General features: G+C 39.8%; 2 protein-coding genes across 3 annotated transcripts in view; both read left to right on the top strand.

Annotated features, from left to right (window-relative positions):
- LOC129176608 (polyamine-transporting ATPase 13A3-like) overlaps positions 1 to 5,380 on the top strand; it is a 30,429-nt gene extending 25,049 nt beyond the window's left edge. Inside the window, exons 25-32 of the mRNA XM_054766828.1 lie at positions 70 to 142; positions 277 to 448; positions 2,093 to 2,250; positions 2,480 to 2,568; positions 2,735 to 2,815; positions 2,988 to 3,077; positions 4,046 to 4,279; positions 4,862 to 5,380. Of these exons, the coding sequence (XP_054622803.1) occupies positions 70 to 142; positions 277 to 448; positions 2,093 to 2,250; positions 2,480 to 2,568; positions 2,735 to 2,815; positions 2,988 to 3,077; positions 4,046 to 4,228 (846 nt within the window). The 3' untranslated portion in view covers positions 4,229 to 4,279; positions 4,862 to 5,380. The remainder of the gene's footprint in view (positions 1 to 69; positions 143 to 276; positions 449 to 2,092; positions 2,251 to 2,479; positions 2,569 to 2,734; positions 2,816 to 2,987; positions 3,078 to 4,045; positions 4,280 to 4,861) is intronic.
- A 5,390-nt stretch (positions 5,381 to 10,770) lies between these two features.
- LOC129177625 (polyamine-transporting ATPase 13A3-like) overlaps positions 10,771 to 27,871 on the top strand; it is a 35,647-nt gene continuing 18,546 nt past the window's right edge. Inside the window, exons 1-18 of one of the 2 annotated variants that reach the window (XM_054768951.1) lie at positions 10,771 to 10,919; positions 13,123 to 13,174; positions 13,660 to 13,833; positions 13,906 to 14,073; positions 16,207 to 16,277; positions 16,387 to 16,470; positions 16,570 to 16,639; positions 16,763 to 16,897; positions 17,999 to 18,071; positions 19,087 to 19,218; positions 20,948 to 21,109; positions 22,179 to 22,336; positions 23,996 to 24,184; positions 24,263 to 24,324; positions 25,958 to 26,108; positions 26,201 to 26,278; positions 26,385 to 26,535; positions 26,689 to 26,809. In XM_054768951.1, coding sequence (XP_054624926.1) covers positions 10,894 to 10,919; positions 13,123 to 13,174; positions 13,660 to 13,833; positions 13,906 to 14,073; positions 16,207 to 16,277; positions 16,387 to 16,470; positions 16,570 to 16,639; positions 16,763 to 16,897; positions 17,999 to 18,071; positions 19,087 to 19,218; positions 20,948 to 21,109; positions 22,179 to 22,336; positions 23,996 to 24,184; positions 24,263 to 24,324; positions 25,958 to 26,108; positions 26,201 to 26,278; positions 26,385 to 26,535; positions 26,689 to 26,809 — 2,057 coding nt within the window. In that variant the 5' untranslated portion in view covers positions 10,771 to 10,893. Of the gene's footprint in view, positions 10,920 to 13,122; positions 13,175 to 13,659; positions 13,834 to 13,905; positions 14,074 to 14,152; positions 14,235 to 16,206; positions 16,278 to 16,386; positions 16,471 to 16,569; positions 16,640 to 16,762; positions 16,898 to 17,998; positions 18,072 to 19,086; positions 19,219 to 20,947; positions 21,110 to 22,178; positions 22,337 to 23,995; positions 24,185 to 24,262; positions 24,325 to 25,957; positions 26,109 to 26,200; positions 26,279 to 26,384; positions 26,536 to 26,688; positions 26,810 to 27,871 lie in introns of those variants that run through there. The other variant, XM_054768952.1, reaches the window with a different exon arrangement.

Below are 27,871 nucleotides of genomic sequence, written 5' to 3'. Positions count from 1 at the left end.
GCTGTTTTACAGTATACCTAGTGTGGTGTGTCTGTGGTGTGGCTGATGAGAATCATGTCTTTTTTTCAGGTTCTTAGCAGCTTTGGAAGCCTCCAGTTCCTTTGTATTGACATTGGCACTGGTTTATTTTTGCCCTTTACAAGTGAGTAACATTGAGACACCATATTAGAACAGTTTAACGTACATTTTGTGAAGTTCTGATAAAATCATGCTGGTCAAGATTTGCACTATTGAATGACAATTCTCCAACTAGATTTTTTTGTTTTTAATGCCTAGTGAGTTTGAACCCGGCATGGAAGAAGTTGGTGCGACATACCCCTCCGACAAATCTGAAGTCAGGTCCAGTGGTTTTCTCTGTTTTAGCTCAGATCCTCAACTGTCTGCTCTTCCAGCTTCTGACTTTCTTCTTAGTACGACAACAGAGCTGGTATACAACGTTTGAGCCAGTGTGAGTAACACTTTATTCCAGTCTGAAATGACTGACTTTATCAGGAAACAGCAAAGTGAAAACTTCCTCTAAACTTTCTGTCATGCAGGCATCCATCAAGATACAGTGCGGTCTTACATCCAAATTAATGGAGACAAGGGCTTTTTTGTTTTTTAAACCCTTTTCCCGCAGATGCCGTCTGATGGTTATTGCGCTGCAGTCGGCACCGGTAAGGGCCTTAATTTGGGTGGAAGACCGCCCTGCGTCTTTATGGGCAGCCAATCGAATCCTCCGGCTCAGCGCAGGTGCGATTTTTTTATTTTTGGGGTCTACCACTTGAAGTTGGAACTTGAAGTTGGTCTTTTGAGGACAGCGAGGTAAAGATTTTGGCCAAAGAAAACAGATGGTTTGAAAGAGGAGTAAAGGAAGCTATTTTTTGTCAAACAACAGAACCCATCATTGAATTGGAATGGTGGTTTGAGGTTTAATTTGGACCCTGTGTTCAGCAGGTTACTGAGACCAGAACCCACAGCTCTTAGTCTTGCAAATGAGGTGAAGCCAGGGCCGAGCCATAGATGCTAACGAGCCAGTATCAGAGTCGTTCATACCCAACTCAGGGAGCGACACTTCCCTTTTATTGGAGGTGCTAATAGCAGGAGAGGATTATATCACTACTCCGCCCAGGCTTAGTGTAAGGAACCAATAGAAGGAGGGTGTTGGCACACCAATTCCGCCCACTCTTACTGTATTTAAGGCCTAGGCTACCAGCACTTATTAGTTCGCTGACGAAGCTCTTCGGATGAGGAGCGAAACGTCCGACACCTTCTTCGCAGAAGTACAGATGACGTCTCAAGAAGCCTTTCCCTTGTCTACCACTTGACTTTTTTGTTCCAAAATGCTCAGGATCTTTAAAAAAAAAATGTAGGATGACCGTCTTACTGCGCCCAACCTCAGCAGCAATGGCACGCTGCGAGAGGCCTTGCTTATGCTCAACAATCCAATCACGTTGAAAAAGAGAAAGCTTCTTATCTTTAGCCATCAGGAGGGCATGACAGTGTCAATGCCTGGCAGAAAATGAACATTTTGAGCAGATTTGGGCTTTTACAGCCTGTGGTCTTAAACTTTTGATCAGGTGATAAACAACCTATTTCAGTTTTTTTCAAGTTCCAAATATTTTTTGTCTCACTCCCCCTTCTTGCTTTTGTATATTGTAGCTCTACTTAAAACCTCATTAAGATCCAAATGTGCAAAATGCAAATTCTAGCAATTTTTCAACTGGTCTTAAGATTTTGATCAGGAGTGTATACCGAACAAAGGGTTTTGTTTACTAGGCGTTTACTAGCTGGGAGCTGTGCCTTTGCCAACATCACTTGGGTAACGCTCTATTTCTAAGGAGTTCAGGCCAAAATGGCGCTCGTCACGTACAAAAATTATTATTTTTTTTTACAAATTTAACGTTCGCTTTAAAAAAACGAACAAGATAGAACATATTTCCAAACAATATAGAACATATTTAAGCAAAGTTGAAAAATGATGTCAGTGATTTAAATTTCGTGTTTCTAGCATGACCATCTTGTCTATACTGTACTACCATGTATTGTATTCACAGTTGATGTGATGAAAAGAGAAATGTATGCTGACCAACTGTTTCTCCCTCTGTCACAGTTCCTGTCACGAGACCAGAGCTGTAGTTGAACTGAAAGGTGTACCTATCAAGAGCTTTGAAAACACCTCCATCTTCTTCGTTTCTTCCTTCCAGTGCTTGATTGTAGCTATTGTCTACTCCAAAGGAAAACCTTTCAGACAACCAAGCTATAAAAACTGTAAGACAACTGTTCCACTCAATTGATCCTTATGGAAAAATGTCAAACTAGCTTTCATTTGCCAGTTCAGATTTTCTCAGAAACAAAGAGAAAATCACTTTTTCTTAAAGTTACCTGAAAGCAGAAAGTAGTTTTTTGCCTTGTAAAATGACAATTTCTTTTCTAAAATGACGTGTGTAATAACGTTTGATCTTGTTTCGCCAACTTTCTTTTGTTTTTTCAATTTCAGGGCCATTTATGTTGACCTGTGCTGTTTTGTATGTTTTTTTCTTGGTCATCATGCTGCATCCCATTACTGCCATAGACAACGGCTTGCTGGTGACGTGTGCTTTTATTCTTTTGGTAATCATAAGGGTAATGCTGTGGTTGATGTTTTAAGAGTCATTGTGAATACATGTATTATTCAGGGGGAGCCAGTGGCTTATGTACAGAAATTCCATTTGTGGTTCCTTCTCTGACATCCTGTCACTCTTCCTTCCATCAGATCGTGTGTATTCCCTACGACTGGCGCATAAAACTCCTCATCATTGTTTTAGGACACACTGTTGTCTCTTTCACACTGGAGGTACGCTCGCACGCTGCCTTTAACATGTCACACTTTTTTTTTTTCAATAATGATTAACATTTTGGCTATGTGGCAATTAATTTCATTAATGATTAAGAATTATTCTTGTTTGTTTGTTGATCTGCAACTTAACCAAGTGTCATCCTGTCATACCCACTAAACTCTGTCGCAGATTTTAATCCTTGACACCTTGTGGATGATTGTTAAAGCCAACCTGCGCGCAAAGCCAACCAACAAACCCCCCAATCAGAACACAGCACAGGTTAGCTGGATTTTTGTCTCTTTTTCACTCACTAAACCCTCTTTCTTATTCTTGCATACTTGCTTGGTTCTGTTTTCTGATTATACACATACACGCACCAAGCACTTTATTATGTACACCAGCCACTTGGCATTACAACACAACTTTATATTACAACAATACATGGCCTTGTCTCAATGAGTAATATTTAGTTATATCATCTTTTGTGAACATTTCAAGATAGACAGTCGAACCATAGAAGGCAGTGATTGAAATGAACAAAAAACAAAACAAAAACTGAATCATCTTTTCCCATAAAAAATAATGTAAATCGAATTAATCCATTCCAAACACAAAACACGTTCAATCGAGAATAGTTTCACATGCAGAAAACAAATGACGCATGAAATTGATAAATGGACATTTAACAACATTTTTATATTTCTTGATGGTGAACACACAGATGAGTGGAGAGAAAAGGGGAGGAGTTACAATTTGTGAATCAATATAAATGAGTTATTTAACCGTCAAAATAAATAAAATAATAAATGTATCGTAATAAGTGGTGAAGTTAATAGTGGACACATTGTTGGATGATGAGTAAGTACAGACAATGTGATACTTCAGACAGACCTAAGAAATGAAGACTAAGAAGTACAGTAAGTACAGTAGTCATACTGTATAACATAGTATTATACTGTACACGTATTTCGCTGTAGTTCAAGATTCTTCTTCTTTCCTCTGAGCTTTTGCTGCAACTTTTTGAGGGCATTCTAGGCAGCAACAATCACAAAAAAGCCTGCTAAATCCTGGATGGGCTGCTTGATGTTGTACAGCTTTACTACAGTATGCTTATGGAATTAGCATGATTGCATCTGACTGCTGGGCAATTGTCCTTTCCAAGTGTTGTTTACAAATGACGGTATGTTTGCCAGTGTAAGCCTCCTTGACACACTTTGTGTTTTTCAATCATTCTGAACTGATCTAAGGTGGTGAATGGCCACTGGGGCTGGGCCTTCCTCTCTTGGATGATCTGCTGTAAACAATGTTCTCCAAAGACTAAATACAAGCATCTGACTCTGAAGCTGCAGGAGCAGGCTGACTGGCCTCCTGCACCGTCCACTATCACCTACGCCAGCACACCTCAGTCCCTCACCTACGTCAGCCACTAATTTCTAGATACCCCCACAGCGTGGCCTCCACTGTAAAGGTCCCATTTTATGGTATTTTTTAACATCTCAGAGGTCCCACTGTTCTGCTAGTGATTTATGGAGAAATTTAAGCTACAATGTTGCATTTAAGGTATAGTTTTTGTATTAAATAGTTGAGAATATTATTATACAATGTAGCTTTATTTCATTGACTTCATGTGTTCTGTATACATTATGTATGTATGCTTAGGCTTGGGCAGTATGATGCCCAATTCGGATTTTTTGGTTAAAATCCAATCTTTTTATGTAGTTGTTCACATTACCAAAAAATAAAAGACTTAATCTTGGTCCATTTGGACTGGAACACAGAAATCGTTTCCACAGTCACGGAATTAATAAGGTTTTCCATGTAACTTTTAGTCATTGAATTTTCTTTTCATAAATGAGAATTCAAAAAGACCAAAAAGTTGTTGGAGTGAGTTTTGAATAAAGAAAGCTTGCATGTGGAATACGCCTTGCCGTCTGCTTAAACCCAAATTATTTTAACACAAATTTAAGTTTCAAATGTCACACGAAGCTTTGCATATGTCTGGAGATGTAATGAGTAAAAAAGTTATTTGTACAATTTAAAGTCCCTCTTTTCTCTCCGCATAGGGCCGCCATGATGAAATATTTTTCGGAGCTGGGTGCTCAGAGGATTTTAGAATGTGGAAGGCTAGTGAAGCATTGTCAACCCGCACGCTTCAGGTTAATGACAGGACACATTTGTTGGCCGCATTTGAAGGACCCTTTGAGCTTTTTCAAATTGGGGGAGCCATCACACTTCTTAAAAATACACACTGGGAGGGATTGAGGCTGTTTTGATAGTAGTCTGAAACGACCAGGCTCTTTGTGCTTCTGTTGTTTAATTCTAACCATCTCTAACAAGTCAGTTCAATCCAGCATAATCCATATCCATCCTATGCCTTTGGTAGCATTGTGGGCATGTAAAACCTTGTCTTATTATCTGTGCATATTCTGGATGCTTTTTATTTGACAATATGTTAATTTGGCCATGTTGAATGCTTAAAACGAATACATGATTTATGCTAGCAATCGTTCCTTGTGTTAGCTAACTAATGCTGACTCAATACAGTAGCAGTTGCTAGCAATGTTAAAGTCATTTATTGGAGTTATGACTGTAAAGTAATTCGTATAACATAAAATGTTGAGGTTTATTTGTATTTTTATATTGTTGTTTTTATTGTACTATCTGAACTTGTTAGAAGTTAAAGTGATTGGACCTGTACTGTGTTAGTTTCAGCTTTTTCTACATCATTAAACCTGTCGACCAAAAGTTGTCTTCAGAGTCTTGATGAGTTTAGCTGACTGTCCAAACGTAGCAGAGACTGTACAACCTTAATAGCAAAGTGAAGAAGTAGATTATTTTTATTATGCCTAATTCACATACATTTACATTATTTAGTTGACTTACATTATTATGCATCATAATTAACATATATCTAGATTACTTAGTTGATTTACATTGGTATGTATTATAGTTTATATTAATATATTCACATCACTTAGTAGTTAGTTGGGCACCATAGTTAAGATATTCACGCACACACATCCTGACTTGGGTTCAACCTTTGGCCAGAGCAGACGTGCTAGGTCAGCAGTTATATGTTACATGCTTTGTTGTTCTCATGAGCCTACAGGGGTTCAGAGGAAGGGCAATGTTGCGCATGGGTTCTGGATTGTATGTCTGGGACCCCGGGGTCCCCGGCTCCGCTGCTCCTTGGGTTACCAACGGGGGAGAGAGCGAGGCTTTCGGGTGTCGCGCAGTCGACCACTGTGTGTGGGCGTGTGTGCGCATGTGTGTGTCCGTGTGTGTGTGCGCGTGGGTGCGTAGGAGTGTGTATGTGCGTGAGTGTGTGTGTATGCTTTTATTTTTTTATATATTTTAGTTATTTATTTTTGGGGGGGCATACAGTGGTTTTCTCCGTGGGGTCGGGTGCTGGGTGATACATCTCTGCTGCCCGTGCCTCCGCCGGGTGGGTGGGGGGTGTGCCTCCTGCATCCCTGGGCGGGGCGGTCCTGTGTCGGGGGTCGGGCGGGGGCTGGCCCGGGGCAGGCCGGGCTCCGCTCCCTGGGGGGTGGGGGTGGCGGTGGGGGGTCGGGGGGGGGATTGGTGCTTCCGCCGTGGGCGGGCTTCTTTCCGGTTGTGGGGGCGTCTCTGGGCCTGCCGGTGTGTGGCCCCCGGTACTCGTCTGCCTTTGTGGGGTGTGATCTCTCGCTGGTCTCAGGGGTTGGCTGTCTGGCTGTGTTATTATGTTGTTGGTTTTATTACAGCGACGGTGATTTCAGCAGTGTGATTATAGTTTTTTTTTTACACTGATGTGCATTACAGTTACTGGAGGGCACCAACCGGTCTACATGTGCTTTGTGGACCTGGAAAAGGCATTCGACCGCGTTCCTCGTGGTGTCCTGTGGGGGGTGCTCCGGGAGTATGGGATTGGTGGCGGGCTACTACGCGCCATTCATTCCTTGTACAACCGGTGCAGGAGCCTGGTTCGCATTGCCAGTAGTAAGTCAAGCCTGTTTCCGGTGAACGTTGGCCTCCGCCATGGCTGCCCTTTGTCACCGATTCTGTGCATAATTTTCATGGACAGAATTTCTAGGCGCAGCCAAGGTGTCGAGGGAGTCCAGTTCGGGGGCCTTAGGATCTCATCTCTGCTATTTGCAAACGATGTGGTCCTGATGGCCTCATCGAGCTGTGACCTTCAGCGTTTACTGGGACGGTTTGCATCAGTGTGAAGCTTCTGGGATGAGACTCAGCACCTCCAAATCTGAGGACAAGGTTCTCAGTCGGAAAAGGGTGGATTGCTGCCTCCGGTTTGAGAATGAGGTCCTGCCCCAGGTGGAGGAGTTCAAGTATCTCGGGGTCTTGCTCACGAGTGAGGGAAGGTTGGAGCGTGAGGTCGATAGGTGGATCAGCGCAGCGTCTGCAGTAATGCGGTCGCTGTAATAGTCGGACCGTCGTGGTGAAGAGAGAGCTGAGCTGGAAGGCAAGGCTCTCAATTTACCGTTCGATCTATGTTCCCACCCTCACCTATGGTCATGAGCTTTGGGTCGTGACCGAAAGAACGAGATCGCGGATACAAGCGGCTGAATTGAGTTTTCTTCGTAGGGTGGCTGGACTCACCCTAAGAGATAGGATGAGGAGCTCGGTCATCCGGGAGGAGCTCAGAGTAGAGCCGCTGCTCCTTCACATCGAGAGGAGCCAGCTGAGGTGGCTCGGGCATCTAGTCCCGGATGCCTCCCGGACGCCTCCATGGTGAGGTGTTTCGGGCATGCCTAACCGGGAGAAGGCCCCGGGGAAGACCTAGGACACGCTGGAGGGATTATGTCTCACAGCTGGCCTGGGAACGCCTTGGTGTCCTCTCAGTGGAGCTGGAGGAGGTGGTCGGGGACCGGGAAGTCTGGGCTTCCCTACTAAGACTGCTGCCCCCGCGACCCGAACCCGGATAAGTGGAGGAAAATGGAATGGAATCTTGTAGGGTGGAGTCAATTCAAATACAAATTCAAATTAATCTATTGAACTGAATTGAGTGGAATAATACATACATAATAAATAATAGTAATAAGTCCAGTCCTGGGTGTGTTTTGCCGAGCCTGGCCCTTTAAAAATAATTGCATTGTGGGCCGTTGAGTGTCTCTCTTCCTTCTCTTCTGTCTGCACCGGCCATTGCTTTCTGCGTCCTGATTGAATGTAGACCGTTGTAAATCAATCTCCTTCACGCCGCCCTGCCATGTCTCCTGTGTCATCGCTAGCTCGCTTGCTTGCTAGCTTGTAAATGAATCTTTGGTTCGAAGGAGGGTGACTGCAACAGTACTGCAGCAATATGTTTTAACACGGATAGAAAAACAGTACAGTACAGCGGAATGGCGCCAGGAAAAAAAGGCATGGTCACATGAGTGAAATACACGTGATTTAATAATTTCTTATGTCCGCCTTATAGGTTGATTATTAAAATTCAAACGAAAGTTTGAACTTTTTTGAGTGTTTAACCAAGAGAGAAATGTAAGAAAAGGGTTATTTGCCTGTCTGAGAAATGTGTATGAAGTGTGTGGTGAAGGGTTTTACAGCCTTAAAACATACACAATAATTGTAAGAAAATAAAGTTGGCTTCTTTACAGATTTTACTTATTGCAGGCTATTTTGGGAACCTATCCCCCGCAATAAACAAGGGAACACTGTATATCTATATGTACACTTAAGACCAGGGGAGACCGGGTCTTTTCTGTGACTTGACCCAAGCTGTGGCGCATGCTCGCCCCTCATGTAAAAACGCCCCCCACAGTTGAATTCAAGAGATTCAAGAGAGTTTTATTGTCATGTGCATAGTAAAACAGCAGTTATAGAATGCAATGAAAATCTTATCCTGTTCATTCTCCCAAGAAAAGAAAGAAAACACAAGAAAGAATAAGAACATAAGAAACATAAACACATAAACATATATACCAATAAATTACGCAACAACAACAGAAGAGACATTAATACAAGTAAATAATGCAAATAAATAAATAAATAAATAAAGTGCTATGAGTGTGTGCGTGTGTTGCGTGCGGCGTGTGCGAGTGCTTCGTTGAGGAGCCTGATGGCCTGTGGGTAAAAGCTGTTCTTTCAGTCTTGTTTATTTTCTGGCTTTTAACTTGCCGTGAGTTGCGTGGTCTTCTGTGTCTTTCATTCTTTTCTTTTTTTAGTTTTAATTGGTTTTATTTATCCTAGTTTTTATTTTGACCTATTTTTTGTAACATTTTTCACCCCAGCTTAGGGATTCTACCCAGAATACATTACGTTTACGATTCTCAAATACCAATGCTCTATCCCGCTAATAGTTGTGATGAAAATAAATGATAGAAGAAAATGTTTTTGGGTATTCCCCATCAATAAAAGAAAATTGCAGTACTGCACTTACAAAAGAAGATGAATTTGCATGTTATTATTTTTTTGTGGTCTGAGTATTTTTCCGACCAAGAGAAAGCAGTATGCAGATATCTCCCAATAGCGCGGCAGTATTTCTTGCCAACTTAATAATCTTCTGGATCAGAATGAACAAACAACTCTACCACAAACCATTACCAATGCAAAGTGACACTCCTTTAACAAATAACAATTATTGTCAGGTACTCATGACACACTTCCCATAACATCAGGCTAGATCGGAGCTATTTAGGAGAGATCAGACATAAAGAAATAAATGGAATTTTTTTTTTCTTCTAAATTTCCCACGTTTACTTTTGATAAACGTGTATTTGCGTCTACTTTCTGTCCGTGACATTTTTTCCATAACAACATAGCCATTGCTAGCAGAAATCGTGTAATCACGTATGGAGTAGTCATCATCATTACATTTGCATGGTATTGCATTTGCCTTTACTAAATGACAAAACGCTAATGGAAAAGACAAAGACAAAACAGGAAAAGCGACGCTAAAATGGAAAAAACAAAGACAATGCAGAAATCATTCTTTTGTCTTTGTCATTACTAAATGCAATGACAAAACGCAAGTGGAAAAGACAAATACAAAACAGGAACAACAACGGCAAATTGGAAAAAACAAAGACAATACAGAAAAAACAACGACAAAATGGAAAAAGAATATGACTACATTTGTATATTTTTTTTATTATTGATTCTCTTTGTATTTCCACACGTATTCCCATTTAATTTTGGCACTCCTGTGATTCCATAGGAGTGGGGGGTTCAACCTGTCAGTGCTCAGACCATACGCCAATTACTATTCCTCTTGTAAAAATGCTGAATGCAAATCAAGATTCAAGATTCAAGATTCAAGAGAGTTTTATTGTCATGTGCATGGTAAAACAGCAGTTATACCATGCAATGAAAATCTTATTCTGTTCATTCTCCCAAGAAAAGAAAGAAAACAAATGAAAGAATAAGAACATAAGAAACATAAACATATATACCAATAAATTAAGCAACAACAACAGACGAGACATTAATACAAGTAAATAATACAAATAAATAAATAAATAAAGTGCTATGAGTGTGTGCGTGTGTTGCGTGCGGCGTGTGCGAGTGCTTCGTTGAGGAGCCTGATGGCCTGTGGGTAAAAACTGTTTGCCAGCCTTGTGGTCCTGGACTTCAAACTCCTGTAGCGTCTGCCTGACGGTAGGAGTGTGAATAGTGAGTGTTGTGGATGTGTGCTGTCCTTGATGAGGTTGTGTGTTCTTCGTAGGACTCTAGATTTATAAATGTCTTGCAGTGTGGGGAGGGCTGCCCCAACAATGTTCTGTGAGGTCTTGATCACCCGCTGGAGTGCCTTCCTATCACGTGTTGTACAGTTACCGTACCAAACAGTGATGGAGGCGGTAAGGACACTTTCGATAGTGCATCTGTAGAAGCAACTCAGGATTGTGGTGGACATGCCAAATTTCCACGGAGGGCGCCATCTTTGATCAATGGGCTGATCAACACACGAACAATTCGTATTCTATCATGAATATTATAATAAAAATAAGTTTGGGAGACGAAAGAGTCAACTCTTCTTTGTGAGCCGAGCCAAAAGAGCTTGCGCTCAGGAAAGAGCCAAACCTCCAGTCACTAAATTACAAGTCAAGCTAGTTGCTTCCCTACACGCCCATACCACTTAAAGCAGCAGCACACCACCTGACACATGTCAAGGAAAAGAGCGGGACAAAGGTGAGTTATTGATCTCCTACATTCCATACCTGTCAACATTTGCATTTGAAAACTAAATAAAATAAGTCCCCTGCAGTTCTGTAGAGGATTTTTTTTTTTTTATCTGGATGAAAGTTAAAACACAGAAAATTTACGGGAAACTATTTGACGGGGAAAACAGTCAAAATACGGTATAGTTTCCCAGGGAAAACGGGAGGGTTGACAGGTTGTTCCATTCTCCCAATTTGAGGCTGTACGGTAGATAAAGATTCCTCTCAAATGCAAATTAATAGTATAGCAATATGGACACGGGACACTGATTGGACAACCCACAATATTGGAGAACTGTACCAGACTGCTGTAAAAACAGCAGACGGCATGTGTGACAAAGATGTTGGTTCATAGCGCACTACTTCTATATACAGAAACGCAACAGTTGGCTGACAGTGTTAACTTTTGGCCAACTCTTACTTTACTTGAACTGGTTTAAGGAGCAAGACTATCCATGGATAGGTCTTAACCATTTATGTCCCAGGTATTCATGTCTGCGGCAAGGTGTTACTTTACCCTGCCATGTGTGATCTATATATTGCAATAGCTATCATTACTGTAGATAGAAAGTCGTTATAGCACAGCGTTGGTCTTTTGTGGCTACTACAAGCTATTGCTAATGCCAATAATGGTGCCTCCTTTTCACACCTTGCAAGCGAATAACTACTTCAAGTAGTAGATCGAGTCAAATGTATTTAAGATATTTCTATGCTCTGCTGAATGAATGAATGAATGAATGAATTTGACTGCCAAAATGGAGGATTATATACCCAAGCTCACTCGGAGGTGATCAGACTTTTACAACAATGTATCAGAGCTTTTCCTGGAGAAGGATAGGGTGCATGTACCACAAATTTTTTTCCAGTTAATAAAAAAAAAAAAAGGGACACAGAGTTAGTTTTTTTTAACAAGTTAATTATTCTCTTCTTTTTCTTGTTATCCTCTTAATGACCAATCTGTATATAACATAGAAACACTCCAAAGGAGTCAGTGACTCACCAGCTATGAACCCTCCCGCATGTCACTGCTTATCTTAATTATGTTATTTACGAGACTGCATGTCATTTTAATCTGTACACGGTAACGCGTTTACAATTTGTCATTTGCTCCCCGTGTTGTGTACAGAGAAGTGATCGTGTTGACTGAATGTCTTTATTTGGATTTTGTGGATTATTTTGAAGATGCTTTGTATTATGAAAGGCGGTAGTTATCAAATGTAACTGTCGAGGCTCGATTGTAGTACAATTGGCTACGCTGCGTGTTTGTGTCGTGTTCATCAGCCTCCCCATGATGCTGGAGTTTGCGCGACATTAGCTGGGATAGGCTCCAACTCCCAAAACAGGTAAGATGTAGGAGATCAGTGGCTGAATCCAGTTGTAGATTTTGCGTTATTAAGTATTTTCTTTGTCTGAAAAGAAGCCTCGGCTTTTCTGCCACTGTAGATATACAGGAGATATTCCAATCTCAACAATTAATCATCTGAAAATCCAGTTACTTTTCTTTTAGCTTTTGTGAAATGCTCTACCAGCTGTTTAAGCGTGCTAAGCATGTGTTTTTTGGACACATTTTGTATTAAATATAGTCATGATTATGATCACACATACTAGGGCTGTCCGTTATTGGCTTTTTTGCTGATAAACAATATGCCGATATTGACCAACTCTCAATTTCCAATATCAACCGATAGCGATATGTGTAACACATATGTCCTTTCATGGAAGGACTGGACAGGACTGGACCCATTATCTTATGATGTATTATTATTATTATTATTATTTATTATGTACTATTGCACTACAAATGTGATGAGATCTCTTCCGATCTGTTATTTCTTTACGTATTCTTATACTATTTTATTATTTTTCTTATCTGTCTATCTATCCATCCATCCGTTGCTCAGATTGAAGTTCCAGAGATGTCCTCCGTCTCCTGGTGTAAAGTATTAACTTCAATGCAATGTTGCAACTTTGGCGCTTAAAGGGCCATGTCGGCTTTCATTATAGGGAAAAAAATGATACCGATATTGACAGATTTTACATTTGCATGACAATATCGGAGGGCCGATATTATCGGACATCCCTAACATACAGTATAACAGTATTATTATTTGACTATTATATTATTATTACTATTCTCTCTTGTATTTTCCCTGTAACGGTACTTCTTTTGTCAGCATGAAGACCCGAGAAGCGAAGATCATCAATCAGGGCCAGGACGGTGAGATGGTAATTATCGCTTCCTATTTCTTAAATGGATAAATTACTGTATTTTCCAGACTATAAGTCACTCCGGAGTAGTAGTCGCACCAGCCAAAAATGCACAATGAAGAAGAAAAAAAACATATATAAGTCGCACTGGAATGTAGCTCACATTTTCGGGGGGAAATTGATTATGTAAAATCATTTCATCCTGAAAGGCAAATTATAGTAATAACAATAAAATAAATGGAGAACAACAGGCTAAATAGGCCTTTGTCAACATAACGTGAATAGGTGCTATGTTAACGTAACATATTAAGAGTTTTTGCTCGCACACACATATACTTCAAATAATAAATAAAATGAATATATTGCTTTACCACTACATTTCTGCATGCTAACTGTCGTATCACGATTATATCGCAGCATAGGATACAAGTGTAAATAGTCGTCTTTAAAGTGTGGTAAACGTATGCTATTTGATAATGGATTGTGTTATTTGGTCCGTGCAGGAGGTGTGGGGGTACCGGCCCTGTCCGTGGAGAATCGTCCTGGTGGGTCTTGGTGCCATTTGCTCTGGTGGTCTGCTGTTGTTGCTGCTCTACTGGCTGCCCGAGTGGGGGGTCAAAGCCACCTGCACACACACGTCCCTGAAGGAGGCGCGCAGACTTCTTCTCAGGACCACGGTACGATCAACCTGTGCTCTTGGGCTTGCTGTGCAGATGTTATTGCTATGCTATTAAACACTGTTGTCACAGGATGATTTCAGGCAGTGGTTTTGTGCCAAAGTACACGTGATTTGGGCACCAGGGCATACGCCCTTTGACAACGTGGGTCAGCAGTCTACAACACAGTTACAGGGTGGGGAGGGACACCAAAGCCTGAAGGAGCATGATGGGAAATTCACTCCGAGAGAATCTGTTCAGGTACATTGTGTGGATTTATTATTTCCACTAAGGACTTTTTATTTTCATCAGCATGTTTGTTTTTCTCTCTTGTCTACAGTTTCTAATAAATGGACCTGGATTTACATAATATAAATATCCAAACAAATAACACTTTCTACAGCCTGTGTGATATCTTTAATGTAAGTGTGACATCATTATTAGGAGTGAAATAACAAATATGCATCTATTATCTGTACCAAATTTGGGTAGATCTAGTGGTGTGCGATAACACCGATTTACACCGAGTAAAATTCTGGCTGGTATCGGCGAAAAAGTAGAGTACAATATTTCAAATCATAGCATAAAGATCACAAAACAACTCTGAAGTATTTTGATGTAGCAGAGTGATTTGCAATATAGCCAAGCTAATACTTAACAACAGAAAAAACAAACACAGGACAAAATCATGTAAAATATGTGAATAAAGAAATAAGTAAAATAATAAAACCATTTCAATAAATTATTAATACTTAAGAACTACTATAAGAATGAAAATTAGGCCCTGTATCCGTGGAAATGTTGCTTTTTTTGGCGAGTTGAAAAAAAAATTGCGTCCATACTGGTTCCGGATTAATGAACAGCTGCATCCGGACGGGAACAGATCACTGGGTGAAAACGATGTAATACACAAGGCACACCTACGTGTGGCGCTGCAAACAGACACGCAGACGGAACCACGTGACACACCAAACTATAGAAGAAGAAAGAACGCATGTGAATAAGGTCCGACATCTTCCGCTTTCTAATGCTCGTCTTTTGTCATTTTGGAATATAAGACAACAAAATATCAGGAGAATGTCGACTGGGATGAGTCATGCCAGTCGAAATATTCAGATGTTACGTTGGCTTGTCATCAAAGCTCACTTCTGGTCACGTGATGGCGACGGGTCGGTGACGTCATCGTTTTCATAAAGCAGCGGTTTTCTTGTGTACACCAAAATGACAAGCTGGCGTTATCAGATTTTCCCACTCTGGAAGCCACTTTGTAAAAATACAGTTTCAGAGCACCCAGAACGCTGTTTCCGTGTGGATGAAAGGCTGGAACGATAAAATACTTTTCTGTTTTCGTGTGGATAGCCCCTTAAACGAAAACTTCACTTCCTTATGTAAAACATGAACACGTCTTTCTCTTTTTTTTGCGTTCTAAAGATGTAAAAACAGCTAAGAATGCATGTAATGGGAATCACCTTTTCCGAAAAAAAATCCAAAAAACACCAACAATGCTCCTTTTCCATAAAATGTGACGTGCATATTAACGAATTGTTATGATTATTATCAATATTGTTACACCAAAGAACTACATTAATTGCGTTGTGACACCTCGCCACACCGCACCGGCTAGCTACTAGCCGGCTAGCGACTAGCTTCACCACACACTCGCTCAGGCCACTACGGGAAGGTAACGCTACATATTGTAGCTGCCGCCAATGCTGCTGTGTTTTTGTTCTTGAGTTTGGAAAAGTTATCGCTAGGCGTAGGCGTTTGTTTCTGTGTTGCTATGTATAATCAATGTGCACAGGAAGGAAGTTCCGGTAATGCTTAAAATGACCAAAATACTGTAAGTATTGCGTGTTATCATGAATGTGCCTGTTACTACATGGTTACAAGCAAAAGCTTTGGGTTTTTCATTATTAGTACCTGTATCAACATTTCAGCTCTTTTTTTACATTGAATTTTTGCTCTAATTTTGCTATTTTAGCAGTTTTTAAATTTTTTTATTTCTACAAAGTGCCGTGTGCCAATAATAAACTAGTCACTCGGCAAAATGCCCCCAGCCTTCACTTTGGACACCCCTGACTGAGATCTAACGCCAATCCAGGTTTCATTTAGACTGAAGCCAGTCTAAAATCCCATTTAACATGTTATAAGATGTGTACTGTATATCTGTCCTATCCCTTTTGTTGTGCTTATCTAGAATAATATTCCCAAAATGATGAAACTTATATTTGCTTCATTTCTTACATTTACATCCCAAAACGTTCCTTCATTCATTTCACAGTTCTCAAAAGCCCTGATAGAGATTTCCCTCTGGATGATCTGGTTTCATTCTGATGTCATTTGTTAATATCTAAAGCAAACTACTGATCACCTACCTCTCTCTGCTCTTCACAGGTCCACTTCTTCACCCACCACAGCGTTAAATACTACTGGAATGAAGGGACGCAGAACTTTGAAACATTCACGTACGTCTCCATCAAAAAACACCGTGCTATGATCGTTCTTGTTTGATCAAAATCAGGTGTTCACTCAATGTTTAAAGTCAGCAGAAATCAATTTGTAGGTTTTGTTTAGGGGCTTGGAGGATACGAACGTGAGCTGTGCACACATTCACACCGACCACAGCTCTGGACTCACCAAAACACTGCAGGACTACAGGTACTGCAACTTTATTTTGGACACTTTTTTACTCACATGAAATGCAGCTCACAGGTCTCACATGTAACATTTATTGGAAATAATGTGTGTTGTCAACAGGGCTTTGTTTTTTGGCAAGAATGAGATTGACGTAAAAGTGCCGCCTTTATTCAAGCTCTTTGTAAAAGAGGTAAAACCCCCCCCCCAAAACTAACAAACATTCAGATGGAGTTAGTTTAGTCGTTTTGATTCTTTGTCTTCATGTGTAATTTATCTGTATTCAAATTGTATGCCTCTTTTTTCCTCCCCGAAGGTCTTGAATCCGTTTTACGTCTTCCAGATTGCCGCTGTTATTCTGTGGAGTTATGAAAACTACTACCATTTTGCGACTTTCATGATTGTGCTGTCTGTTGTTTTAGTAGTCACCTCTGTATACACCATTAGAAAGGTAAGCCATATTACACCTGCTAGTGATGTGCGGATCGATACTGAAAGATCTTTTTGCAGTAAATTCAATTCTCAAATCAAAATATCGATACTTTGATGCTTTAGTAATTACAGGTATTGTATATCAGGAACAGGGACACAGTGGAAAGTTCCAAAATTATTAAACTCTTGCCTAAATGACACACGCTTTTTCTGATACTACATTTTCTTCCGCCGGGGTAAGTGCATCAGCATAGCGGCACACTGCTCAGTCACGCTGTCTGTTGACACGATGGTCAACCGTAACAAACGGAGCCATGTGTGAGTGGTGGTGTAGTTTTCATTCTTAAAATAGGTCTTAGTAATTAATCATTTATTTGAATGGTTTTATTACCGTATTTTACTTACTTTGTTGAAAACACTTTTCACAAATACATATAGAATTCATATATAACATTTTATAATGAATAGATTACTCTTATTCCTTGTATTAAATACACTACTATTTAAAAGTTGTTAGACATATTACTTGTATTTGCGCAAAGCATCGGTATCGGATCAGTATCACCGATACCAACCTGAATTTTACTCAGTATGGGATCAGAAAGGAAATTATTGGTATCGCACATCACTAGCACCCATTGTGATATATTGTATATCAGTGTAGCTGTAGCGGAGAGTTTTATCAATATGACTTTATCTATTTATTTATTTCAATGTAAAGTCTGGGCTAACATTTGTGATTTAACATTGGTGGCTATGATTTTTTTATTTTATTTTGAACATGAACAACAATTTCACAGAAAACAACAGAAAGAAAACAGAACAAAGAAACCAAACCAAACCAGAGAGTTAAATCACTTGATTTGCATGTTCAAAAAGGAGTGGGAGGAATGTAGTAATGATCTAGTCCAACCCTTCACCTTGCATGAATCATCAATAATTAATTTGCCTGCTTCCAGTTAATAATTATAATAATAATAATAATGAGAAGAAGAATTGTAATAATCATAATACGCACATAAACAAAACAACCAAAATATATTAAAGCAAGTATTAGTGAATACAAGACTATTCTATTACATTACTCTTTTTTTTGTCTTTCCTTTCTGCCATATTCCAGAATTACAAGCGACTACGTGACATGGTGGTGTCGCACTCTATGGTGCAAGTTTCACTGTGGAGAGGGAACAAAGGCATGTTATCATAACATCCATGCAGCGCTGGCTCTGAACGTTTTGCTTCCCTGGGCTAAATTTTAGTTGGCACATCATTTTCCTAATCAGCTTTTATACATTCACTGCAGCCTGATCTCTGCTTTCTGCCACGTATTTTATTAGGGAATGTGCAAATTCAGTGATTTTTACTGAAAAAAATGTTGTAAAAAATTATGTTATTATTCCTTTTTGCCTTTTTCAGTCAGAGGAGGTTATGATGAAAAATGAATACAAATGAATAATGATAACATAAAATAACTATTCATATTTGTCCATTGAATTTCATTATGAATGTATTTTCTGTATAATTCCAATCGTTTTTATCATTTCCTTAAGTAATGAATGATTGAATTGGCACATTTCCTGATCAATTACACTGCAGAAACCTAAGATGAGTGTCTCTCCTCGGCTTAGTGCGTAAGCCCTGTCTACCGTCTGAGTGCACTCAGTGAGTGCACTGAGTTGGATCATAGCGTGTGCCAATTTCTGTTGCCAATTCTGTCAGCATGTCTTTGATGGGAGTCTGACATCATTATTCTTGCTAATCGGACAATAAAATACACAGAAGTGTCATACTGGAGGCTTTTGAAGTACTCGCCTCATCTTGAAGGGGTGGAGGCGTGCATGAGCTGGAAGGTGCTTGTCACTGCTGTAAGAGGAACCCCCCCCCCCAAAAAAAAAAATTGAGAGCAGCAGCAAGAGAGCAGCAAGTGTCAAATGCAATATAAAATAATTATTTTGCTCTGCTGAAATTATTTGATTGTCAAGATGAAGGATTATATATTTTATATTTTTTAAGCAATTGTAGCACAGGTAAAATTGTTTTTTTTTTTTAATCAAACACAATCCACTTTTGTGGTTTTTCCCTATGGACGATAATTTGCGCCCCGATAATTTGCTGAGTCTGCACATGCCCAGGGCCGGCTCTGCATCATTGCAACATTACTTGTGGAATGGTGTAGTTATCCTGCTCTCTTTTTAAACTTGATCTAAGGTATTGAACAGGTCATGTCAACAGAGCTCGTGCCAGGTGATGTCATCACTATTCCAGCAAACGGGATGATCATGCCCTGTGACGCCGTGCTTATCTGTGGCATGTGCACTGTCGATGAGAGCATGTTGACAGGTATAGTGTTTATATCGATACAAGAAAAAAAAAAACTTACCTACATACATTTATACAAGTATACAGTGGTGTGGAAAAAGTGTTTGCCCACTTCCTGATTTTTTTTTTTTTTTTTTTTTTGCATATTTGTCACACTTAATGTTTCAGATCATCAAACAAATTTAAATATTAGTCACACAACACAACTGAACACAAAACGCAGTTTTTAAATGAAACCTTTTATTATTAAGGGAGACAAAAATCCAGACCTACCGGTGCCTGTGTGAAAAAGTGATTGCCCCTCTGTTAAAACATAACTGAGATTAATTGAGATCGATCAGCCTGTAAAGGTTATAAAGCCATTTCTAAAGCTTTGGGACTCCAGCAAACCACAGTGAGAGCCATTATCCACAAATGGCGAACACATGGAACAGTGGTGAACCTTCTCAGCCTTCCCAGAAGTGGCCGGCCAACAAAAAATACCCCAAGAGCGCAGCGATGACTCATCCAAGAGGTCACAAAAGACCCCACAACAACATCCAAAAAACTGCAGGCCTCACTTGCTTCAGTTAACGTCAGTGTTCATGACTCCACCATAAGAAAGACACTGGGCAAAAATGGCCTGCCTGGCAGAGTTCCACTGACCAAAGAGAACACGAAGGCTTGTCTCAATTTTGCCAGACAACATCTCAATGATCCCCAAACCTTTGGGAAAATACTTTGTGGTCTGGCAAGACAAAAGTTGAACTTTTTGGAAGGTGTGTGTCCCATTACATCTGGTGTAAAAGTAACGCGGCATTTCAGAAAAAGAACATCATACCAACAGTAAAATGCGGTGGTGGTAGTGTGATGGTCTGGGGTTATTTTGTTGCTTCAGGACCTGGAAGACTTGCTGTGATAAATTGAACCATGAATTCTGCTGTCTACCAAAAAATCCTTAAAGAGAATATCCGGCCATCTGTTTGTGGCCTCAAGCTGAAACCAACTTGGGTTCTGCAGCAGGACAATGATCCAAAACACACCAGCAAGTCCACCTCTGAATGTCTAAAGTAAAACAAAATGAAGACTTTGGAGTGGCCTAGTCAAAGTCCTGACCTGAATCATATTGAGATGCTGTGTCATGACCTTAAAAAGGCACTTCATGCTGGAAAACCCTCCAATGTGGCTGAATGACAACAATTCTGCAAAGACGAGTGGTCCAAAATTCCTCCACAGCGCTGTAAGAGACTCATTGCAAGTTATCACAAACGCTTGCGATAACTTAGTTGTTGTTGTTGCTAAGGGTGGCCAACCAGTTATTAGGTTTAGGGGATTTTCTCCCTTTATAATAGAAAGTTTAATTTAAAAACTGCATTTTGTGTTCAGTTGTGTTGTCATTGAATATTTAAATTCGTTTGATGATCTGAAACATTTAACGATGACAAACATGCAAAAGAACAAGAAATCAGTGTACCACTGTACAAACAGTATAGACATACTTACATTCATACCTGCATACATTGTATACAATGTACATTCTCTCAATAGCATTTGGACATACGTCCATGCAGATGCACAGACAGTACTTCTAATTTAATAGCATGAGAAAGTGTGTCCAACATTTTGCCTGTATACTTTGTTTTGAACAGGTCACAAAAGTAAATGTGATACATTAACAGTGGTTGGAATTCATAAAATGTATTTTAAATTAGAACGTCTAACTGTTGGTGACTGCATTGCCCCTTTGATGATGCTGTGTTTGGATTTTCAGGGGAGGGTGTTCCAGTTACTAAAACCAGTGTGCCAAGTTCAGGTGAGGTGGCAGACAGAATCTATAATGCAGAGGAACACAAGCTACACACCCTCTTCTGTGGCTCACATGTTATTCAGTGTCCTGCTGCTAAGCAGGTGAAGGTGGTCGTGGTCAGAACAGGTGAGGATTGACCTTTGTGCTGACGTAGTATCAAACAGTTCAACCACCAACGTAGGGGTGTCCAGAGTGCCATTTGCGGCCCGCGGCTGTTTTTTTTATTGTCCCTCAGCACATTCTAAAAATAGAAATTAAACTAAAATTTTTTTAAAAAGTAAGCTTAAAAAAATCAGCAGTAATTTCACAAGAATATAGTCAAAATATTGAGAGAAAAGAGCTGTAATCTAACAATTAAAAGTCCTAATTTTAAGAGAATTATGTCATTTTATCAGGAAAAAATAATAATAATAGGTGAAATATAGAAAACAAGTTGTTTCTTGAAGTTGTAATATCATGAGAAAAAAACAAAACAACAAATAAAGTTGGCATTTTTTAGAAAATAAGGTTGCAGGAAAAGTTATAATGTTAAGAGAATAAAGTCAAAACATGGGGAATAAAGTCATAGATACAAGAAGAAAATTTACAAGAAGAAAGTTAGAGTAGTTACAAAAAAACAATGGCAGAAATGAAAAAAAACAGCTGTATTTTTATGAGAATCAAGTAAAACTACTAAGAGAAAAAAGTTGTAATCTAACGAGAAATAAGTCATAATTTTACAAGAATAAACTCATAATATTGAGGTAAAATAATGTTTTAGTAAAAGAGTTGAAATGGTAATATTACGAGAAACAAACAAAACAAAATAAAGTTGTAATTTTTGGAATATTAGGTCTGGGAAAAATTTAATAAGAAATAATGGCAAAATATTACAGGAATAAAGTCATAATATTACATAAAGAAAATTGATGGAGATTATTAAAGAAGAATTTATTTGGAAAATATTTGGAAAATTTGAAAAAACAGCAACAGCAAAAATGGTGAAAAAAGAGCTAGGTTCATACTAGTAATAGGCTTTTTCACCAATATCACAAATCTGACATGCAGTTTTTTCTTTAAATATATATAACTTGTTAGCATATCTACATGCGACAAAGTGGCCCTTGCATCCTTTCATTTTTCAGTATGTGGCCCCCCTGTGCTAAGGTGACGTTTCTAAAAGAAGCTCATTAATATATCTTGCATGGCCCTACAGGTTTTAGTACAGTCAAGGGCCAGCTTGTGCGCTCCATCCTCTACCCTGAACCCATCGACTTCAAACTGCACCGTGATGCTATGCATTACATGATGTGTATGGTGGCTTTTGGAGTGATTGGGGTCATCTACGTCATCGTTGTGGGTGTCATGTACCAGGTATCAATTTTCATGCGTACAGTGCTGTTTGCAGTGTATAAGCCACACCGGTGCATAAGCCGCATGTATCCACATCATAAAATGACATATTGTGGTGCACATGAGTCCGTTAGGACCAGGCAGCTCTTTATTTGACAGGAGCCAGTCATGAAAAAACTCACAACGAGCTTATCAACCCATTGGAAATTGCAGGAGGTCATTCCTCAATAATATTACTCAATAACAGTCTGACTCATAGTGTCATCTTACAAACAACGTTGAACTCATCACACAGCAACTTAACACTCAAAAGGTGTACCTAAGAAATATACAAACATTTGTTCATCATTTCATGACTGTTATTATGTGTGATTGTCATTGACAGCATTGTCATTGTGGTTGTTGATATTGTTTTGTCCTTTGTCCTTATGTCCTTGTTCGTCTTTATAGTTGTCACAAACATTTATTTGCTGACGTCGTTCTGTATGTTTCTGTTGTTCTGATCTTGTTGTCACAATTGTTGTTGTTGCTGCTGTTGTCCTTGTCTCTTTTTTATATACAGTATATATATACTGTATATATATATATATATATATATATATATATATATATATATATACAAACAAGTAACAACAAGTAACAAACAAGTAACAATAGAGTTTAAAATAAGAAACAGCAGCTATTTTAACATCTACCCAAAATGCATTACTCCCAGAAGAGCACTTCATTGGAGGACAAGCAACATACAGTAGATGGATGGCGCTGCAATTCTGCCTCTGTCCACCAGAGGAAGAGAGATGAGCCCGGAGCTCAGAGGAAAGCTGACGTCATTGCAGCGCCTCAATGAATGCACTGCTCCGACGCATTGTTTCAAATGTTTGTATATTTCTGAGGTATAATTTTGGGGTGTTAAGTTGCTTGGTGATGAATTTAGTGTTGTTCTCAGTAAGACGACACAGCGAGTCAGACTGTTATGTTGCTATACTATTTTATATAATGACAACTCTCTTGAATCTTGAATCTTGAATCTCCTGCGATTTCCACTCGGTTGACAAGCTGTTGTGACAGCACTGCTAGCTTGTGATTGGCTCCTGCCAAAGAAAGAGCTACCATTTCCTTTTCCACAGTATTTCAACAGTTAGTAGTAGTTCTGAAGTAAAGGAGATGTCACAAGATTAGAATTCAGCCATGGATTAACCACACCGCTGTATAAGCCGCAGGGTTCAAAGTTTAAGAAAAAAGTAGCGGCTTATACACCAGAATTTAGGGTGAGTGCACCGCCAGATCCAGCAGTTGGTGCTGTTTTCTGTATTTTATATTCAGTACGGAATACCAGTTAAATGAATACATTATGCACACTCTCTTTCTTCTAACCCTATATTCCTTATGATGGGCATACACTGTGTGAATTAACCCTGATTCAAACTCAGTCCAACTCACTTTTGAATCAGGGCTGAAGTCTTGTTGGGTGTGATCAGACATTAAGTGTATAAGAGGGCACAAGAAGCGATTGGTAGCTCCCATGAAATTCAGTCCAAACTCTTGGAATTTCATCTACCAGTCGTATATGCTCAACTTAAGTGTTTCTGTCTAACTTGTTCCTCGTTGGCGTTCTAACCAGCTAGCTTTCAGATGCCATTTTTTTCACTGGTTTCTTTGTCTATTCCCAATCCCATCTAGAGTTCAGCTCACAGGATCATCATAGACAGTTTGAACATCATCTCAGTCTCTGTGCCCCCAATTTTACCTGTGACCTTGACCGTCGGTCTTGTGAATGCACAGCGGCGCATGAAGAAAATTGGCATCTTCTGTATCAGTCCACAGAGAATCAACATCTCTGGTCAGCTGAACCTGGTCTGCTTTGACAAGGTGGGCCTAATCCATTTCATTGCATTCAATCATATCATTCAGCGTTTTTGTTATCAAGAGTCTGCATTTTGAATTTAGACTGGTACTCTCACTGAGGACAGTTTGAACCTGTGCTGTGTTCAAAGAGCTGAAGTTGGCATGTAAGTTTTGGAACTTTTGGGTTTGGTGTCATTTAACGGTTTCCTGGTAGGTTTAACATAATGTACTGCATCACAGAGGCTACGTTCACACTGTCAATTCTGCTTTTTTTCTGATGTTAAATGTATCTGGTTTCTCAGTGTGAACAGTACAATTCAGATTTTTTTAAATGTGACCCAGGCCTCTTTAGTATCAATCCGATATGTATCCGATGCTGCTGCAGTCTGAAACTTGGGTTGCATATCAAAAGGTGTGTTTTGCCATGTCAGTCGGGGAAAGGATACTCACAGATGTAGGCAAAAGTTATTCTTGTCATCTGTATAAATCCCAGTTGGGCATCTCTGTGTGGAGTTTGCATGTTCTCCCCGTGCGTGCGTGGGTTTTCTGCAGGTACTTCGGTTTCCTCTCACATTCCAAAAACATGCATGTTAGGTTAATTGGCGACTCTAAATTGTCCATGAATGTGAGCGTGAATGATTGTTTGTTGATAGGTGCCCTGCGATTGGCTGGCGACCAGTCCAGGGTGTACCCCACCTCTCGCCCAAAGTCAGCTGGGATAGACACCAGCATACCCCTGCGACCCTAATTAGGATAAGCGGCATAGAAAATGGATGGATGGATGGTGTCAGTGAAGTGGCTCTGGCATCCACTCACACACCCATCACTTCCCAAACACATTGCATTCACATGACATTTTTCTCGTAATGTAATGTCTTTACCTTCATTGAAGACGTGATTCTTGACATGACTGAAAACGGGAATGTGGTGGTGGTTGATCTCGCTGCCACATTGTGTCTTTGGGAACAGTAATGTCTTCAATCAAGGTCAAAGTAACCTTAAATGTTCATTTATGCCTTTCATTAATCATTCATGCAAATATGCATGTACAACTATAATTGTAAAACTATTTTTTTTAAAAACATGTTTTGTGGAAACATTTTTGAGAGTCAACCAATGATGACATCATAGACAGGCGACGTAACTTAGCTAACTTCCCGTTTCCACTTTGTTTAGCTAGCAAATAGGATATTAGCAAGGAAGGACACTTTGTGATAAAAAAATACATTATCGTTAACACAGTTGGACTCACACATTGTATTGTGACAAGACACGCCATATTGTACACTAAACGGGGAATGCACGCAAACCGAGGCAAAACTGTGGTGTATATTTTCGACCGAAAAACACCCTCGCCGAACCACGTTCCACTGTAATATCGAGCCCTTCATATATGCAACTGGAAATCGGTTCTTCATTGTTCACTACAAACAGTGTGTGGTTGTGTTCTGCAATTGCTGGCACATAAACTGTATTTCATTAGTCGTCAATCATAGGCAAAAGAGATTGGGGGATTTTTAGACGTGGCATTGAAACCTTCATACCATAGTGATTCTGTTTTATTTATGAGGTTGTTTTTTTTTACTGAATAGTGTGTTATGAAATTGATACAGTGTATTATTGATGATGTTACAGTATATTAACCTAATCCCTGATAAAAAAAAAAGTGCAATTATTTCAAGAAAATGTCTTTTTATGCATTTTAATCAATGAAAAAACCACTGAGTGAATACTTTTATGTCGATCTGTTCTAGGCACAGCATATTACTGTTGAGTTGCTTGCTCTTTGTCCAACAGTTTTTCACCTCCAGAGACTGAGGTAGCGACAGAGAGTCTTGTGAAGACTTCTTTTGTCGCCTGCATGGCTACCTGCCACTCACTGACCACCATAGAGGACAAACTCTGTGGAGACCCTTTAGACCTCAGGGTGTTCAGCGCCACAGGCTCGGTGAGGAACATTGCATGTTAACATGTAAAAGTTGCACAAGACCTGGCTTCATGCTTTATGACGTTATGATTATCTCATTATGTTGCGCTCAGGTCCTCGAGGAGCCGAAAGAAGAACACGCTGCACTTTACAATGCCAAAATTTCTGCGATTGTGCGATATCCGCAGCAAGTAATCCTTTCACGTTGTGTCATTATTGATCCACCAGTATGTTTTTCACTTTCATGCCTCTTGTAGAAGAGCTTAATTTAGAAAATCTTTGACATGCTCCTTTTAGTGGGGGGAGTTTGGCATTGTGCACCAGTTCCCATTTTCCTCGATGCTGCAGAGGATGAGTGTGGTGGTCAGGCAGCTGGGACAAAAACATTTTGATGTCTACCTGAAAGGAGCACCAGAGACTGTGGCTAACCTCTGCAAACCACACACAGGTCAGACACGTGTCCAGTGAGATACATAGTAGTTGTCTACTACCATGCATTTCTAGTATCTTCAATTTGTTGAATCGACATAGAGAGAAAACGCTACTATACTCAGCTCAGAAGTGGCCCACTGACTTTCTGCGCGTTTGCTTGTCTCCACAGTCCCCCAGAGTTTCACAGTGACGCTGAAGGGTTACACCCAGCAGGGTTTTAGGGTTCTTGCCTTAGCACATCATCAACTGGAGTCCAAACTCTCCTGGCGCCAAGTCCAAAGCCTCAGTCGGTATGCATTCATCCCTACAAATAATAGTTATTGCAAACTTTTTCAATAATTTCCATCCCAAAACATAAATATCTTGTTCTGAATCATCAACAATCTTCAATAAGAAATTATCATATAATGTATGATGGCACCATATTGTGTTAACCTTTCTTAATGTTAAATGTAGGCTATAGATAGACTGTTTTCTTCACCGAACAGCACAAAACAGGTCAATTACAACCTTTCACTGCATTAAACTTCACTGACAAGAACAGATTTCACGCTACAACACATTTGTGCTTTTATCCAAGTACATTTTTGATGAGTCATGAACAATACTAACATGGCACAAAACTTATTTCGTCATGTAAACTTCATTTTCCTATTTTTGGAACAAGACTAGCCTCTGTCATTTGTAAAGGAAATGAAACTGATGGAAATTAAGCGTAATCTATGCATTACTAAGGTTTTTAGAATTAAATAGTCAACAAAGCATGAACTAAAATCAATAATTATGGAAGGATACTACGTATTTTTATGATTTGTGTTGTAGTCGCACCTGAAGTCTTTCATTGTTTATCATGTCTCCAAACCCACCAAACACATGGGTCTGTCTTTTAAGCCAATGACCAAGTGCAGTTGACCTCCGCTGTTTGTGGTTGTTGCGACCCAGGGGAACATAACATATTTAATGAAGTCACAAGAAGCGAGAAAATTAAGTTTATTAATGAATTAACTAAAAATGAGATTTAAAAAAACCCTGTCGTGCCAAAAGAAAAGGTCCTGATGCGCCAGCCCAAACAAACAAAAGGACAGTGAAGTGAAGACGAGCCTGCAGCGGACAAGGCAGCATGAGCGGAGCAGGGAGGGGATGAGCGAGAGAGATCTCGCATCTCTGCACGTCTATATGCCAATCAGCTGCTTCCTGCAAAAAAAAAACACACAAAATAGATGAAACATAAAAAAACGGTGCTCAAACATTACAGTGGGTTCTGAGACCACCCATGAATGTCAAAAAAATCACAATTGATATGCTCACAAAAATGTCTAATTTTGACACACAGTTCACTCCTCCTCCTCCAA

This window comes from Dunckerocampus dactyliophorus, chromosome 2 (genome assembly GCF_027744805.1).
Source record: "Dunckerocampus dactyliophorus isolate RoL2022-P2 chromosome 2, RoL_Ddac_1.1, whole genome shotgun sequence".
Classification (NCBI taxonomy): domain Eukaryota; kingdom Metazoa; phylum Chordata; class Actinopteri; order Syngnathiformes; family Syngnathidae; genus Dunckerocampus; species Dunckerocampus dactyliophorus.
This window is presented reverse-complemented; position numbering and strand designations above follow the sequence as displayed.